Source organism: Mya arenaria, chromosome 17 (assembly GCF_026914265.1).
Source record: "Mya arenaria isolate MELC-2E11 chromosome 17, ASM2691426v1".
Taxonomy (NCBI): domain Eukaryota; kingdom Metazoa; phylum Mollusca; class Bivalvia; order Myida; family Myidae; genus Mya; species Mya arenaria.
This window is the reverse complement of record NC_069138.1, coordinates 10,232,566-10,251,410: the sequence shown is the minus strand read 5'-3', so window position 1 is coordinate 10,251,410 and position 18,845 is coordinate 10,232,566. Positions and strand designations below refer to the sequence as shown.

At 40.9% G+C, this 18,845-nt stretch overlaps 1 protein-coding gene across 1 annotated transcript; it reads left to right on the top strand.

The window, feature by feature from the left end:
- The first annotated feature begins 234 nt into the window (after positions 1-234).
- LOC128223181 (paternally-expressed gene 3 protein-like) lies at positions 235-1,926 on the top strand. Its single transcript, XM_052932474.1, has one exon. It carries the CDS (start codon positions 235-237, stop codon positions 1,924-1,926), a length of 1,692 nt encoding a protein of 563 aa, XP_052788434.1.
- Positions 1,927-18,845: the final 16,919 nt, after the last annotated feature.

Here is an 18,845-nt window from a genome sequence, read left to right as displayed (position 1 = left end):
TTAAAATAAATATTGGACTGTCCCCTCGTGAGTTAGCTAGGCCCAACGGTATTCATGGTCATGTGAGAAATCTACACCTGTCACCCTTTCGAATAAACATTGAACTCTCCACTTATGAATGTATCGTGAGTTTGTGAGAAACATACACCTGTCTTGCATCCAGAAAATGGATTCTCATGCAACAACAAGTTTACTCTTCTATATTGGCAATGCAACGGCAGTGAGAGCGATTTGATGAAGCAAAACCAGGTAACTATACCTACATGCAACGGCAGTGAGAGCGATTTACCGAAGCAAAACCAGGTAACTATACCTACATGCAACGGCAGTGAGAGCGATTTGCCGAAGCAAAACCAGGTAACTATACCTACATGCAACGGCAGTGAGAGCGATTTGCCGAAGCAAAACCAGGTAACTATACCTACATGCAACGGCAGTGAGAGCGATTTGCCGAAGCAAAACCAGGTAACTATACCTACATGCAACGGCAGTGAGAGCGATTTGCCGAAGCAAAACCAGGTACCTATACCTACATGCAACGGCAGTGAGAGCGATTTGCCGAAGCAAAACCAGGTATCTATACCTACATGCAACGGCAGTGAGAGCGATTTGCCGAAGCAAAACCAGGTATCTATACCTACATGCAACGGCAGTGAGAGCGATTTGCCGAAGCAAAACCAGGTAACTATACCTACATGCAACGGCAGTGAGAGCGATTTGCCGAAGCAAAACCAGGTACCTATACCTACATGCAACGGCAGTGAGAGCGATTTGCCGAAGCAAAACCAGGTATCTATACCTACATGCAACGGCAGTGAGAGCGATTTGCCGAAGCAAAACCAGGTATCTATACCTACATGCAACGGCAGTGAGAGCGATTTGCCGAAGCAAAACCAGGTACCTATACCTACATGCAACGGCAGTGAGAGCGATTTGCCGAAGCAAAACCAGGTATCTATACCTACATGCAACGGCAGTGAGAGCGATTTGCCGAAGCAAAACCAGGTAACTATACCTACATGCAACGGCAGTGAGAGCGATTTGATGAAGCAAAACCAGGTACCTATACCTACATGCAACGGCAGTGAGTGCGATTTGATGAAGCAAAACCAGGTACCTATACCTACATGCAACGGCAGTGAGAGCGATTTGATGAAGCAAAACCAGGTACCTATACCTACATGCAACGGCAGTGAGAGCGATTTGCCGAAGCAAAACCAGGTAACTATACCTACATGCAACGGCAGTGAGAGCGATTTGCCGAAGCAAAACCAGGTACCTATACCTACATGCAACGGCAGTGAGAGCGATTTGCCGAAGCAAAACCAGGTACCTATACCTACATGCAACGGCAGTGAGAGCGATTTGCCGAAGCAAAACCAGGTACCTATACCTACATGCAACGGCAGTGAGAGCGATTTGCCGAAGCAAAACCAGGTATCTATACCTACATGCAACGGCAGTGAGAGCGATTTACCGAAGCAAAACCAGGTAACTATACCTACATGCAACGGCAGTGAGAGCGATTTGCCGAAGCAAAACCAGGTACCTATACCTACATGCAACGGCAGTGAGAGCGATTTGCCGAAGCAAAACCAGGTACCTATACCTACATGCAACGGCAGTGAGAGCGATTTGCCGAAGCAAAACCAGGTACCTATACCTACATGCAACGGCAGTGAGAGCGATTTGCCGAAACAAAACCAGGTATCTATACCTACATGCAACGGCAGTGAGAGCGATTTGCCGAAGCAAAACCAGGTACCTATACCTACATGCAACGGCAGTGAGAGCGATTTACCGAAGCAAAACCAGGTAACTATACCTACATGCAACGGCAGTGAGAGCGATTTACCGAAACAAAAACAGGAACTTATACCTTCCGTGAATGACAAATGCCCAAGCTCGTTTTTAGACGCGGCCTGAAGGATAAATTTGAGATTGTAAAATAAATGAATAGTTATGAATAACACATTTCTTTGAACTTGTCTTAATGTTTTAAAGGAACCATTTTGATGTCTGTTAATAGTTAAAATACGGTATAACATATGTTTTATAAAGACATGTTAGCCAGACGGTTTTAACAAAAAAGCGACAAACTATTCGCTGACTTTTCAATTAGACTGGTAGCTGGTCAGACGCAATGGTTGTTTCATTTCATGAAGGAAAAAAAAACTGTGCTTGGAAATTGCTATATATTCACGAGCATACACTGCCAAACGTTTTAACGATAATAAACACAGGGTACCAGTCTTGGGTTTAGCGCAATAATGAGACTACGGGGAAGCGATTATGCACATGATATCGACCTTACGTTGATGGAATATTTTCCACATATCACCTAAATTGTCCCGCAGACATTAAATGCAAAATAACTTATTTTTTGACTTTCAATTATTGGGGATACATGTTTTTTAAGCTTTAGCATGTTTCTGACATGATTTCATACGTTGTATTGGGGTGAACCAATTAAGCATGTCATCCTTGCTTATCCAAATCACTTATGAGATCGTTTAAACGTCTGTTTAGCCTCATTCTAAGTCTAACAGAAATATTATATTCACACTTGAACCTATTTAGCTGTATCATCGATGTATTGCATCTAAGTTGGTATTGTTTGTGGATTGTTTCACTTTTCAGAAGAATAATTTACACTTTCTGCATGTGTAAGTCATCCCCACTCCTGATTTGAATACAATGAGGAAAATCTACATGTATTTCCCTCTCTGAAAAGAAATTCCCACTTCTTTGATGGACTGTACTCTTCCTCATAAGAAGTACCAGATCAATATACAGCTATTAAGTTAAGTAGGATCTCCTTGAACGAATTCAGTTTTTCCAAAAATCGGTGTAAAGTCATGCTTCTGAAAATACGATGACAAAAAGATCTTACAGTCCTACCAGTCTTACATGTCAAAAAGTAGAACCACCATGGATTGGATTGAATCTTTTGGAAAAGGTGTGCTTATTTAAAACACACCAGCTGTCTTGAGTAATTATATCAGAAAAGCAAACAAGTGTTATTAGCTATGGTCTAGTTGAACACTATTCCATATATGTGTGTTGGAAAGACATTAAAATGCACTTATTAGTATCAGCAGATTTACACTCCTACTGTTAACTTTCCAAGTATAGATTGTTCTAGCCATTGTTCCGTTAATGTTTGGGGGAATAGTGGTAAGTAGTTTGACAAGTACGATTACGTGCGAGTTTTCCTGTTATTTTCTACGCATTTGATTAATCTGCTATCGATATAAATATCTCATGATGTAATTTGTAAATAATGATATTGTTCGAAAAGTACGGCAAAAATTGTGAGTTGTTTAATAATAAAAAATAGAAAGGTAACAACACCTTGTCGTATTCAGAACGTTTTTTATGGCTTTTCTAAAGCTTTTCAACCTAAAGGGAGAAAATTATTGGAAAACTCTCTATTTTTGGAACTATTATAACATTTACTTTGCCGATCAAAAAATGCGTTTCTGTTCATATTTTAGATATAGTATTTGATGAAAAAACGGGGTCTATAAAAATCGCCCAAGGCTGTGTGAGCGGCGTCACACTTGGAGAGACAATCACAACATTGCACATATATCGGTAGGCGTACAGGAACTATGGTTTTGATCACTTATTTCTCAACGAAAACGCCATCGTCGGATACCCCCGATACACACAGCGGTATGCTTCAATGTGTACTGTGGGCAATTTGGCTAGGAAAATCTTGTAATCATGAATAACTAATGAGGCAGTTTCATTGGTTCCGCAAAGTACCAGATGCTTTACGGTTGAAAAATAGTCTGGCGATTGCCGGAGTTAAACCGGGTCTGCCCTCTCAGTACAATAATATTTGCCAGTAGTCAAGACCACATGGCCGCGGAGACTACTGTTCATGTGCAGCTATTGAACAATATTTAAGTGTAACATGCGAATTCATTGGAAGAATAGTTGTCTCACATGCCTCATGAATATTCATTAAAACAAGATTTTGTCAGTCAATTGTCCCACGGTATGTGTGAAAAGTACCATGGTTGCCGACGATGCGAGAAAACCTGGGAAAACCCGAAAACCCCTTCCATTTTCAAAAATATATATATAATAGAGTACGCACACATTTGAAACTTGTTGTTGGTTGCTGGAGAGGGGTGGGGAAGTCGGAGAAGGAGGTGGGGGTGGCTAAAACCCGGAAACCCCTTTCATTTTCAGAAGAACATACACTTTGTTCGTGGTTTGTATGCCGTAGTTGTTGGTGGTTTGAAAGGGATGGAGAAGTCGGAGGAGGGGGTTGGGCTAAAACCCGGAAACACTTTTCATTTTCATAAGTAAACATATACAATAGAGTATGCGAGGTGGTTTGTACGCCAAGGTTTTATACTGCATTGTGTTTTAGTGGGTTGTACTCCCCCACCCCTCTCCAACAACCCTCAACCACGACATACAACCCACTTAAACGAAATACAGATTAATTAAAATAATATAATTAAATCGGTACGTGACCACAAATACCCCAGATAGAAAAGCCCTAAACTGTCGCTTGTACTGTTTTATATGTACACAAATCACATGCTTGTTTTCATTTTGATCATTGTAGTTAAATGAGTTAAAACATAATAATATATTTAAATAATGAAACAACAAAACATAATAATATATTTAAATAATGAAACAACAAAATTTCATTACATTAACCTTTATTGTAGTGATATTCCGATGATCGATTATAATCGAAAATCGATTGGTTGGGCCTGAAATCGGCGACAATCGATAGTATTTGGTTATAATCGATTATCGAAAAAAAAATAATAAAAAAAAAATAATTAGTAAGTGTTCAGATGTTATCTTTAACAAAATGGCTGATGAAAGCCACAATGAGCAAGAAAATGAACTATTTTTATACAACAACACTTAATAACTTCAATCATAGACATAAGGTATATGCATATAATGATTAAGAGTTTAATACTGTACATGAATAAAACTACAACTCAGGTACTATCTAGTATTTTAAAAACCGATTGTACTATCGATAATCGGTTACTTGAGTGGAACCGATCATCGATAGTAAAATTGCAACCGATTTCCAACACTACTATATTGTGCCACTTTGGGCACAATATTGACCTCAAACAAATATCATAGAAATGTGACCTGGTATTATTACTGTAACGGTCCGCTGTATGCGGCGGATGTGCGTTCATAGTCTCCACTTCTATGCACTTGCTAGAAAGCTCAGCTGTCCTGTGAGGCATAGTAAGTTGGATCTTCAACAATCTTTAAAGCTCTGCTTTCCTGATGGTCGAAGTGTAACGGCCCCCTGTATGCGGCAGAAGTCTACAGCGGCGGAGGTGCGTTCATAATAATATTCCGTATACAACGGAAGTACGTTCATACCGGATGTAATCTTGGTTGGTAACATGCAAATTAGCAAATCCCGGGCTATGTGAGAATAGAGAAGTTAGTGTATATAAAGACCAGTGGACCCCTTCAGGGTCGAGCATGCTTTTCCCTGAAGGGATCTGTTGGTGTTTGTTTTATTACGCCAGAAAGCTCGGCTATCTGTTTGTCGTCACACGTTACATTACCATTCGTCATGATGTCAATAGATTTTGGAGTCAAAAGGTCAAGGTCATAGGCCGAGGAGCATTCGAGTTATCTGGGCCATTCAGCTCATTTGGAAGTGCGCCTGATTTGCAAGCAAGGAAGTCGGTTCCATTCACGGACTGAACAGAAACCTGTCTTAGTCTATGAGATATTGATCTTTGTTTCAGAACATTATATTGAAACTATACCTTCTATTTTAAAAAAAAATCGTTTTGTAACACGTTGGAAGCAAGTTTAAATCGTGTTTTTTAAGTATCTATCTTACAAGAAAGGATACCATCTAAAGTCTTTGTTTATTAGATGGTCTAAATGTTTTTGGTGCAACGTCATTTACTACTCCAACGTACCCGGTACTTAATTACATCTGCACTGTATATCACTATATGTATATACTTATATATACTAGTATATATATAATTTGCAGCTTTTGGAAAGGAATATCATACACATGTACATCATTACAGAGTTTCACACGTGTATATTTCTATACAAGAATGTTTTCATACCTACAAAGGTAACGAAATATCATGCACTGTATTGTAAGATTTATTGTAGGTCGGAAATTAATATGTCCAAGAGGAACTGACTTCTTGAGAACATTAGTTTAGACTATTATGATCGACCTTTAAAGTAGTAAGCATGTTTGCTTGTGGCTTGCAACTAAAGGGTCATATGAAATAAAAAAAAATATCATCTTTAATAAAATATTATCAAAAAAATGATATGTAACAATCATAACAGGAGCGGTATTTATAAAACCTCTTAAGTCATTTCCTAACTTAAGTTTCTATCAAAAGATAAAGATTTTCCAAAATACATTATTTGTATTAACCTTATTAAAAATACTTTAATGTTAAAAAACACTTAAACATTTATTTTCATTTGACTTTGAAATTTTAAGAAATTGACTTAAGTTAGGAAATGACTTAAAAAGTTTTATGAATACGGCTCCAGGTCTCAACGCAAAAAAGTAATAGTGAAGCAAGACCGTATAACACCAAAAGAAAATTTAAGTCCGAAAACAATGTATACTAACTTTAGCGTTTTACGTGTTGTGTTTACCCTTATAAGATGATCCGTCTTAATGTTCTGAAAGAATCGGGAAATTATTTCTTCAAATTTTAAACAACCAGAAATCTAAAGAGTTCGTTTCCGATACTCCTTTATTTCATTTGACTAATTTTACAATGACGAATTGGGTTTCTGGGTAATTTCTTCAACTTTTACCAATCAGAGATCTAAAGAGTTCGTTTCCGATACTCCTTTATTTTATTTGACTAATTTTACAATGACGAATAGGATTTCTGTTTAAAGTTTATAATGACCAATGAATTTCTGTGAATTTTACGGGATGTCAGAGTGATTTCAAACGTCCTTACGGCTGAAAATTGAAGTTCTATCATTGATTTTTGAACCTAAAACTAAAGCAAAATCATTTTCCATACGGTTCTTTATAAACCTAATTTTTGAATGTACCCCTTAACAAAATTTAAAAAAAATAAGTTCCATTTTGAGAATTGTCTGTACCTAAAGATGAAAATAAAATTCCATGCAGAAAATTATGTGCCTAAATTGAATGAAAATTAAGCTCCATTTGGTAAATCATGTAATTCAAATAAAAAAAAATATCAAATGAAGTTCCATTCAGTGAATTTTTGTCTTTGATAACTAAAAAGAAATTCCAATCGTTTTTTTATGAACCTAAAATAAATAAAAATTGAGTCCCAAATGAAATACAAGTTTGATAAAAAAATGTCCGCGTGTAAAAGATGTCACAGTGTCAAGTATTCCGCGTATATAGTATTTTATCTAAATTCATTTATTTTGATTTTTGTTCTCACGAACTACGAATTCGGCGTTTCCGCGTACACGTTACTGTAAAGCTAGTATCCTCGGAAGTACTCGGCCATTCTCATCCAAAACAACCTAGTATGTATGCCGGTACATCAGTAGAAGAAGTTTGAAAATTTAAAATTATTGTAGTGTTTTTAGTATTTACTTAGTTTAAATTGATTCCCAGTGGAATATATTATTGCATAACTTAAGCTTAGTTTAACTGATGAATAATAATAACAACGCAATCTACTTGCAGCGAAGTAAAATGTAAATATTTATGACATCGTATAAACCGTTTATATACATCCGAAGTTAATATCGATGGAAAAAGGCCGAAATATTCCGAATGTCTCAGTTGATCTGGCCGGAAATGGCAGCGGAGTTCTGAATGTCTCAGTTGATCTGGTGAAAAATGGCCGATGAGTTCCGAATGTCTTAGTTCATCTGGTACTGTAGTTCATTGCCTTAACGGAATTCTGTTCGTTTATGTTCAACCCTTTTCGTTCGTCCTCGTATATGTTGGATCCTATTCGTTCGTCCTCGTATATGTTCGAACCTGTTCGTCCTCGTTTATGTTTGACCCTGTTTGTCTGTGTTCGTGAATGTTCGACCCTGTTCGTCTGTCCTCGTATATGTTCGACCCTGTTCGTTCGTCCTCGTATATGTTCGAACCTGTTCGTTCGTCCTCGTTTATGTTCGACCCTGTTCGTCCTTCCTTGTAATTATTCGACCCTGTTCGTCCGTCCTCGTTTATGTTCGACCATGTTCGTCCTTCCTTATTGGTTTCCCTAGCTGAGTGACTTAACGTCTTGTTGGAAACTTTCTCCGGCCAATGACTGTTTTGTGATGTCGGTGTGTAGATGTTGAACTGTTTGTAAGATAGTGTCCAAAGGATTGCATGTCAGTCTGTCTGCCAGTGTGTTTGTTCGAGAAAGGCAACGTCGCTTTCTTGCGTGATTCACTTGTGGGAGAAACGAACGTCAAGTTTGGCATCTTTAGCTCAATATTGCATACGTTCTATGGTATGCTTGTGTTTTAAAATTATTAAAATTAATTGCAGTTATACGTATTTACATGTATAATGTACGGTTACAGATAACTATTTCTTTTAGCTTAATCTACGCTTAATTATAGTTTGTTTGTTTTTTTGTACTAAGATTTGCATAATGTAGTTTATTTGTTAAATATCACTGTTATTTTATATTTCTTTCTACACACCTTTTTTGCAGTCCCAAACATATTGAAGCTTTGAAATGAAGCGTTACCAGGATCATTTTTATCTATTAAATATCTCAGTTCGTAATTAACATTATTATGGACTCTCAGGGCCACCGTTCCTCAGCGCTTTCAGCGCTTTGATCTATTAATGAATCCTGGATAACCTTTACCCAAATTAAAGGTGAAATCCACGCAATAAACTATGTGTTTGGTACGGAATAGGAGAAGTGCACTCTGTGACACTGTTGGCCAGTGTGGCATTTTGGACTTATACTGAGGATCATATGGTAAGTCCACTCTGTGGCACTGTTGGGGTATGCATCCTGTGGCACTGTTGGCCAGTGTGGCATTTAGGAGTTATACTGAGACTCATATGGGGTATGCATCCTGTGGCACTGTTGGCCAGTGTGGCATTTAGGAGTTATACTGAGACTCATATGGGGTATGCATCCTGTGGCACTGTTGGCCAGTGTGGCATTTAGGAGTTATACTGAGACTCATATGGGGTATGCATCATGTGGCACTGTTGGCCAGTGTGGCATTTAGAAGTTATACTGAGACTCATATGGGGTATGCATCCTGTGGCACTGTTGGCCAGTGTGGCATTAAGGAGTTATACTGAGACTCATATGGGGTATGCATCCTGTGGCACTGTTGGTCAGTGTGGCATTTTGGAGTTATACTGAGAATTATATTGGGAGTGTACTCTGTGGAACTGTTGGTCAGTGTGACATTTGGGACATATACTGAGGATCATATGGTGAGTGCACTCTGTGACACTATTGGCCAGTGTTGCATTTAGGAGTTATACTGACAATCATATTGGGAGTGCACTCTGTGACACTGGGGGCCAGTGTTGCATTTTGGAGTTATACTTAGGATAATATGGCGAGTGTATTCTGTGGCACTGTTGGTCAGTGTGGCATTTTGGAGTTATACCGAGGATCATATGGTAAGTGTATTCTGTGACACTGTTGACCGGTGTGGCAATTTGGAGTTACACTGTTGATCACATGGTAAGTCCTCTCTGTGACACTGTTGGCCAATGTGGTATTTCGGAGTTATACTGAGGATCATATGGTAAGTCCACTCTGTGGCACTGTTGGCCAGTGTGGCATTAGGCAGCTATACTGAGGATCATCTGGTAAGTGTACTCTGTGACACTGGAGGCCGGTGTGGCATTTCGGAGTTATACTGAGGATCATACGGTTAAGTGTACTCTGCGACACTGGTGGCCAGTGTGGCATTTTGGAGTTATTCTGAGGATCATATGGTAAGTGAATTCTGTGACATTGTTGGCCGGTGTGGCAATTGGGAGTTACACTGTTGATCATATGGTAAGTCCACTCAGTGACACAGTTGGCCAGTGTGGCATTTTGGAGTTATACTGAGGATCATATGGTGAGTGAACTCGGTGACACTGATGGCCAGTGTGACATTTTGGAGTTATACTGAGGATCATGTAGTGAGTGCACTCTGTGGCACTGTTGGCCAGTGTCGCATTTTGGAGTGATACTTAGAATGGCATTTTGGAGTTATTCTGAGGACCATATGGTAAGTCCATTCTGTTGCACTGGTGGCCAGTGTGGCATTTAAGAGTTATTTTGTGGATCATTATGGTGGATACTGTTGATCATATAGTAGGTCCACTCTCTGACACTGTTGGCCAATGTGGCATTTCGGATTTATATTGAGGATCATATGGTAAGTCCACTCTATGGCACTGGTGGCCAGTGTGGCATTTAAGAGTTATTTTGTGGATCATTATGGTGGATTCTGTTGATCATATAGTAGGTCCACTCTGTGACACTGTTGGCCAATGTGGCATTTCCGAGTTATACTTAGGATAATATGGTAAGTCCACTCTATGGCACTGGTGGCCAGTGTGGCATTTAAGAGTTATTTTTTGGATCATTATGGTGGATACTGTTGATCATATAGTTGGTCCACTCTGTGACACTGTTGGCCAATGTGGCATTTCGGAGTTATACTGAGGATCATATGATAAGTCCACTCTATGGCACTGGTGGCCTGTGTGGCATTTAAGAGCTATTTTGTGGATTATTATGGTGAAATAAAACAGTCACAGGAATCGATGCACTTACCCCTTTTGTGTCACCAGCTAGTCGAGGAATGTAGCCATTGTTCTGTTTATTTAGGCTAGACATCGAAACCTACGATATTACGTCATTGACAACTTGGGATTTGATTTCATACCATACCTTTTGTCGACTCTAACGAACTATTGCGGTCGAAGGAGGGCAATTTGTAATGACTTTGTTTTGGTTTCGGGAGATCAATGACGGAAGCGGTTATCGAGTATAACCGTTAAAATGGCGTTGAAAAGCCAATGTTTTTTTTGTGTTTTCCATTAGATTGGGTTTAAAAACTCGATTAGTTAAGACAATGGAATTTTAGACAATTTGGTGAAGAAAGGTTACAAGTTGGTTTTGTATTATACGTGTTCAAATAGGTATTTTGTGGAGCATGCGCAGACGATCAATAATAATTAAAATGACTTCCAAGTCTAACAACAACGCTAATATATCGGGAAATTACGGCGTTTAACCATCTGATTATATTTGAGCGAGACTTCATCAATTTTCATCCAAAACAACCTAGTATGTATGCCGGTACATCAGTAGAAGAAGTTCGTAAATTCAAAATAATTGTAGTGTTTTAAGTTTTTTACTAAGTTTAAATCGATTCCCAGTGGAGTATATTATTGCATAACTTAAGTTTAATTTAACTGATGAATAAAAATGACTACGCAATCTTCTTGCAGCGAAGTAAAATGTAAATAGTTATGACATCGTATAAACCGTATATATAAATCCGAAGTAACTATCGATGGAAAAAGGCCAAAATATTCCGAATGTCTCATTTGATCTGGCCGGAAATGGCAGCGGAGTTCTGAATGTCTCAGTTGATCTGTTGAAAAATTGCCAATGAGTTCCGAATGTCTTAGATGATCTGGTATTGTAGTTCATTGCCTTGACGGAATTTTGTTCGTTTATGTTCGACCCATTTCGTCCGTCCTCGTTTATGTTCGACCCTGTTCGTCCGTTCTCGTATATTTTCAACCCTATTCGTTCTTCCTCGTATATGTTCGACCCTCTTCGTCCGTCCTCGTTTATGTTCAACCCTGTTTGTCCGTCCTCGTAAATGTTCAACCCTGTTCGTCTGTCCTCGTTAATGTTTGACCCTGTTCGTCCGTCCTCGTATATGTTCGAACCTGTCCTGTCCGTCCTCGTATATATTCCACCCTGTTCGTCCGTCTTCGTGAATGTTCGACCCTGTTTGTCTGTGTTCGTGAATGTTCGACCCTGTTCGTCTGTCCTCGTATATGTTCGACCCTGTTCGTTCTTCCTCGTATATGTTCGAACCTGTTCGTTCGTCCTCGTTTATGTTCGACCCTGTTCGTCCTTCCTCGTAATTATTCGACCCTGTTCGTCCGTCCTCGTTTATGTTCGACCATGTTCGTCCTTCCTTATTGGTTTCCCTAGCTGAGTGACTTAACGTCTTGTTGGAAACTTTCTCCGGCCAATGACTGTTTTGTGATGTCGGTGTGTAGATGTTGAACTGTTTGTAAGATAGTGTCCAAAGGATTGCATGTCAGTCTGTCTGCCAGTGTGTTTGTTCGAGAAAGGCAACGTCGCTTTCTTGCGTGATTCACTTGTGGGAGAAACGAACGTCAAGTTTGGCATCTTTAGCTCAATATTGCATACGTTCTATGGTATGCTTGTGTTTTAAAATTATTAAAATTAATTGCAGTTATACGTATTTACATGTATAATGTACGGTTACAGATAACTATTTCTTTTAGCTTAATCTACGCTTAATTATAGGTTTTTTTTTGTACTAAGATTTGCATAATGTAGTTTATTTGTTAAATATCACTGTTATTTTATATTTCTTGCTACAGACCTTTTTGCAGTCCCAAAGCTTTGGAATGAAGCGTTACCAGGATCATTTTTATCTACTAAACATCTCAGTTCGTAATTAACATAATTATGGACTTACACTCCAGGCCACCGTTCATCAGCGCTTTGATCTATTAATGATTCATGGATAACCTTTACCCAAATTAAAGGTGAAATCCACGCAATGAACTATGTGTTTGGTACGGAATAGGAGAAGTGCACTCTGTGACACTGTTGGCCAGTGTGGCATTTTGGACTTATACTGAGGATCATATGGTAAGTCCACTCTGTGGCACTGTTGGTCAGTGTGGCATTTTGGAGTTATACTGAGAATCATATTGGGAGTGCACTCTGTGACGCTGTTGGCCAGTGTGGCATTTTGGAGTTATACTGAGAATCATATGGTTAGTCCATTCTGTTACACTGTTGGCCAATATGGCATTTGGAGTTATACTGCGGATCATATGGTAAGTGAATTCTGTGACACTGTTGGCCAGTGTGGCATTTTGTACTTATACTGAGGATCCTATGGTTAGTGCGGATCATATGGTAAGTGCACTCTATGGCACTGTTGGCCGGTGTGGCATTTGGAGTTATACTGAGGATCATATGGTTAGTGCACTCTGTGTCACTGTTGGTCAGTGTGGCATTTTGGAGTTATACTGAGGATCATATGGTGAGTGCACTCTGTTGCACTGTTGGTCAGTGTGGTATTATGGAGATATACTGAGGATTATATGGTTAGTGCACTCTGTGGCACTGTTGGTCAGTGTGGCATTTTGGAGTTATACTGAAGATCATATGGTTAGTGTACTCAGTTGCACTGTTGGTCAGTGTGGCATTTTGGAGTTATACTGAGGATCATATGGTTAGTGCACTCTGTGGCACTGTTGGCCAGTGTGGCATTTTTGAGTTATACCGAGGATCATATGGTGAGTGCACTCTGTGGCACTGTTGGTCAGTGTGGCATTTTGGAGTGATACTGAGGATCATATGGTGAGGGCACTCTGTGACACTGTTGGTCAGTGTGGCATTTTGGAGTTATACTGAGGATCATATGGTGAGTGCACTCTGTGGCACTGTTTGTTAGTGTGGCATTTTGGAGTTATACTGAGGATCATATAGTTAGTGTACTCTGTGGCACTGTTGGTCAGTGTGGCATTTTGGAGTTATACTGAGGATCATATGGTTAGTGCACTCTGTGTCACTGTTGGTCAGTGTGGCATTTTGGAGTTATACTGAGGATCATATGGTAAGTGCACTCTGTTGCACTGTTGGTCAGTGTGGTATTATGGAGATATACTGAGGATTATATGGTTAGTGCACTCTGTGGCACTGTTGGTCAGTGTGGCATTTTGGAGTTATACTGAAGATCATATGGTTAGTGTACTCAGTTGCACTGTTGGTCAGTGTGGCATTTTGGAGTTATACTGAGGATCATATGGTTAGTGCACTCTGTGGCACTGTTGGCCAGTGTGGCATTTTTGAGTTATACCGAGGATCATATGGTGAGTGCACTCTGTGGCACTTTTGGTCAGTGTGGCATTTTGGAGTGATACTGAGGATCATATGGTGAGGGCACTCTGTGGCACTGTTGGTCAGTGTGGCATTTAGGAGTTTTACTGAGGATCATATGGTTAGTGCACTCTGTGGCACTGTTGGCCAGTGTGGCATTTTGGAGTTATACTGAGGATCATATGGTTAGTGCACTCTGTTGCACTGTTGGGCAGTGTGGCATTTTGGAGTTATACTGAGGATCATATGGTGAGTGCACTCTGTGGCACTGTTTGTCAGTGTGGCATTTTGGAGTTATACTGAGGATCATATGGTTAGTGCACTCTGTTTCACTGTTGGTCAGTGTGGCATTTTGGAGTTATACTGAGGATCATATGGTTAGTCCACTCTGTGACAGTGTTGGTCAGTATTGCATTTGGAGTTATATTGCGGATCATATGGTAAATCCACTCTGTGACGCTGTTGGCCAGTGTGGCATTTTGGACTTTTACTGAGGATCATATGGTTAGTGCACTCTGTTGCACTGTTGGGCAGTGTGGCATTTAGGAGTTTTACTGAGGATCATATGGTTAGTGCACTCTGTGGCACTGTTGGCCAGTGTGGCATTTTGGAGTTATGCCAAGGATTATATGGTGAGTGCACTCTGTGGCACTTTTTGTCAGTGCGGCATTTTGGAAATATACCGAGGATCATATGGTTAGTGCACTCTGTGGCACTGTTGGTCAGTGTGGCATTTTGAAGTTATACTGAGGATTATATGGTGAGTGCACTCTGTGGCAATGTTTGTTACTGTGGCATTTTGGAGTTATACTGAGGATCATATAGTAAGTGCACTCTGTGGCACTGTTGGCCAGTGTGGCATTTTGGAGTTATACTGAGGATCATGTAGTGAGTGCACTCTGTGGCACTGTTGGCCAGTGTGGCATTTTGGAGTTATACTGAGGATCATATGGTGAGTGCACTCTGTGGCCCTGTTGGTCAGTGTGGCATTTTGGAGTTATACTGAGGATCATATGGTAAGTCCACTCTGTGACGCTGTTGGTCAGTATGGCATTCTGAAGTTATACTGACGATCATATGGGGAGTGCACTGTGTGGCACTGGTGGTCTGTGTGGCATTTTGGAGTTATACTGAGGATCCTATGGTGAGTGCACTCTGTGACACTGGTGGCCAGTGTGGCATTTTGTAGTTATACTGAGTATCATATGGTGAGTGCACTCTGTGACACTGGTGGCCAGTTTGGCATTTTGTAGTTATACTGAGGATCATATGGTGTGTGCACTCTGTGACACTGGTGGCCAGTGTGGCATTTTGGAGTTATACTGAGGATCATATGGTGAGTGCACTCTGTGGCACTGGTGGCCAGTTTGGCATTTTGGAGTTATACTGAGGATCATATGGTGAGTGCACTCTGTGACATTGGTGGCCAGTTTGGCATTTTGTAGTTAAACTGAGGATCATATGGTGAGTGCACTCTGTGACACTGGTGGCCAGTTTGGCATTTTGTAGTTATACTGAGGATCATATGGTGAGTGCACTCTGTGACACTGGTGGCCAGTGTGGCATTTTGTAGTTATACTGAGGATCATATGGTGAGTGCACTCTGTGACACTGGTGGCCAGTGTGGCATTTTGTAGTTATACTGAGTATCATATGGTGAGTCCACTCTGTGACACTGGTGGTCAGTGTGGCATTTTGTAGTTATACTGAGTATCATATGGTGAGTGCACTCTGTGACACTGGTGGCCAGTGTGGCATTTTGGAGTTATACTGAGTATCATATGGGGAGTGCACTCTGTGACACTGTTGGCCAGTGTGGCATTTTGGAGTTATACTGAGTATCATATGGTGAGTGCACTCTGTGACACTGGTGGCCAGTTAGGCATTTTGTAGTTATACTGAGTATCATATGGTGAGTGCACTCTGTGACACTGGTTGCCAGTTTGGCATTTTGTAGTTATACTGAGGATCATATGGTGAGTGCACTTTGTGACACTGGTGGCCAGTTTGGCATTTTGTAGTTATACTGAGGATCATATGGTGAGTGCACTCTGTGACACTGGTGGCCAGTGTGGCATTTTGGAGTTATACTTAGATTTCATATGGTGAGTGCACTCTGTGACCCTGTTAGTCAGTGTGGCATTTTGGAGTTAAACTGAGGATCATATGGGTAGTGCACTCTGTGACACTGTTGGCCAGTGTGGCATTTTGGAGTTATATTGAATATTATATGGTTAGTGCACTCTGTGACACTGTTGGCCAGTGTGGCATTTTGGAGTTATACTGAGTATCATATGGTGAGTGCACTCTGTGACACTGGTGGCCAGTGTGGCATTTTGTAGTTATACTGAGGATCATATGGTGAGTGCACTCTGTGACACTGGTGGCCATTTTGGCATTTTGTAGTTATACTGAGGATCATATGGTGAGTGCACTCTGTGACACTGGTGGCCAGTGTGGCATTTTGTAGTTATACTGAGGATCATATGGTGAGTGCACTCTGTGACACTGGTGGCCAGTTTGGCATTTTGTAGTTATACTGAGGATCATATCGTGAGTGCACTCTGTGACACTGTTGGCCAGTGTGGCATTTTGGAGTTATACTGAGTATCATATGGTGAGTGCATTATGTGACACTGATGGCCAGTATGGCATTTTGTAGTTATACTGAGTATCATATGGTGAGTGCACTCTGTGACACTGGTGGCCTGTGTGGCATTTTGGAGTTATACTGAGGATCATATGGTGAGTGCACTCTGTGGCCCTGTTGGTCAGTGTGGCATTTTGGAGTTATACTGAGGATCATATGGTAAGTCCACTCTGTGACGCTGTTGGTCAGTATGGCATTCTGAAGTTATACTGACGATCATATGGGGAGTGCACTGTGTGGCACTGGTGGTCTGTGTGGCATTTTGGAGTTATACTGAGGATCCTATGGTGAGTGCACTCTGTGACACTGGTGGCCAGTGTGGCATTTTGTAGTTATACTGAGTATCATATGGTGAGTGCACTCTGTGACACTGGTGGCCAGTTTGGCATTTTGTAGTTATACTGAGGATCATATGGTGTGTGCACTCTGTGACACTGGTGGCCAGTTTGGCATTTTGTAGTTATACTGAGGATCATATGGTGAGTGCACTCTGTGGCACTGGTGGCCAGTTTGGCATTTTGGAGTTATACTGAGGATCATATGGTGAGTGCACTCTGTGACATTGGTGGCCAGTTTGGCATTTTGTAGTTAAACTGAGGATCATATGGTGAGTGCACTCTGTGACACTGGTGGCCAGTGTGGCATTTTGTAGTTATACTGAGGATCATATGGTGAGTGCACTCTGTGACACTGGTGGCCAGTGTGGCATTTTGTAGTTATACTGAGGATCATATGGTGAGTGCACTCTGTGACACTGGTGGCCAGTGTGGCATTTTGTAGTTATACTGAGTATCATATGGTGAGTCCACTCTGTGACACTGGTGGTCAGTGTGGCATTTTGGAGTTATACTGTTGATCATATGGGGAGTGCACTCTGTGACACTGTTGGCCAGTGTGGCATTTTGGAGTTATATTGAATATTATATGGTTAAGTGCACTCTGTGGCACTGTTGGCCAGTGTGGCATTTTGGAGTTATACTTAGATTTCATATGGTGAGTGCACTCTGTGACACTGGTGGCCAGTTAGGCATTTTGTAGTTATACTGAGTATCATATGGTGAGTGCACTCTGTGACACTGGTTGCCAGTTTGGCATTTTGTAGTTATACTGAGGATCATATGGTGAGTGCACTTTGTGACACTGGTGGCCAGTTTGGCATTTTGTAGTTATACTGAGGATCATATGGTGAGTGCACTCTGTGACACTGGTGGCCAGTGTGGCATTTTGTAGTTATACTGAGGATCATATGGTGAGTGCACTCTGTGACACTGGTGGCCAGTTTGGCATTTTGGAGTTATACTGAGGATCATATGGGGAGTGCACTCTGTGACACTGTTGGCCAGTGTGGCATTTTGGAGTTATACTTAGATTTCATATGGTGAGTGCACTCTGTGACCCTGTTGGCCAGTGTGGCATTTTGGAGTTATACTGAGTATCATATGGTGAGTGCACTCTGTGACACTGGTGGCCAGTGTGGCATTTTGTAGTTATACTGAGGATCATATGGTGAGTGCACTCTGTGACACTGGTGGCCATTTTGGCATTTTGTAGTTATACTGAGGATCATATGGTGAGTGCACTCTGTGACACTGGTGGCCAGTGTGGCATTTTGTAGTTATACTGAGGATCATATGGTGAGTGCACTCTGTGACACTGGTGGCCAGTTTGGCATTTTGTAGTTATACTGAGGATCATATCGTGAGTGCACTCTGTGACACTGTTGGCCAGTGTGGCATTTTGGAGTTATACTGAGTATCATATGGTGAGTGCACTCTGTGACACTGGTGGCCAGTTAGGCATTTTGTAGTTATACTGAGTATCATATGGTGAGTGCACTCTGTGACACTGGTGGCCTGTGTGGCATTTTGTAGTTATACTGAGGATCATATGGTGAGTGCACTCTGTGACACTGGTGGCCAGTTTGGCATTTTGTAGTTATACTGAGTATCATATGGGGAGTGCACTCTGTGACACTGGTGGCCAGTTTGGCATTTTGTAGTTATACTGAGGATCATATGGTGAGTGCACTCTGTGACACTGGTGGCCAGTGTGGCATTTTGTAGTTATACTGAGGATCATGTGGGGAGTGCACTTTGTAGCACTGG

Excerpts from the sequence above, each read along its gene's own strand:
- LOC128223181 (XM_052932474.1), top strand. The coding sequence starts at position 235 with ATGAAGCAAAACCAGGTAACTATACCTACATGCAACGGCAGTGAGAGC.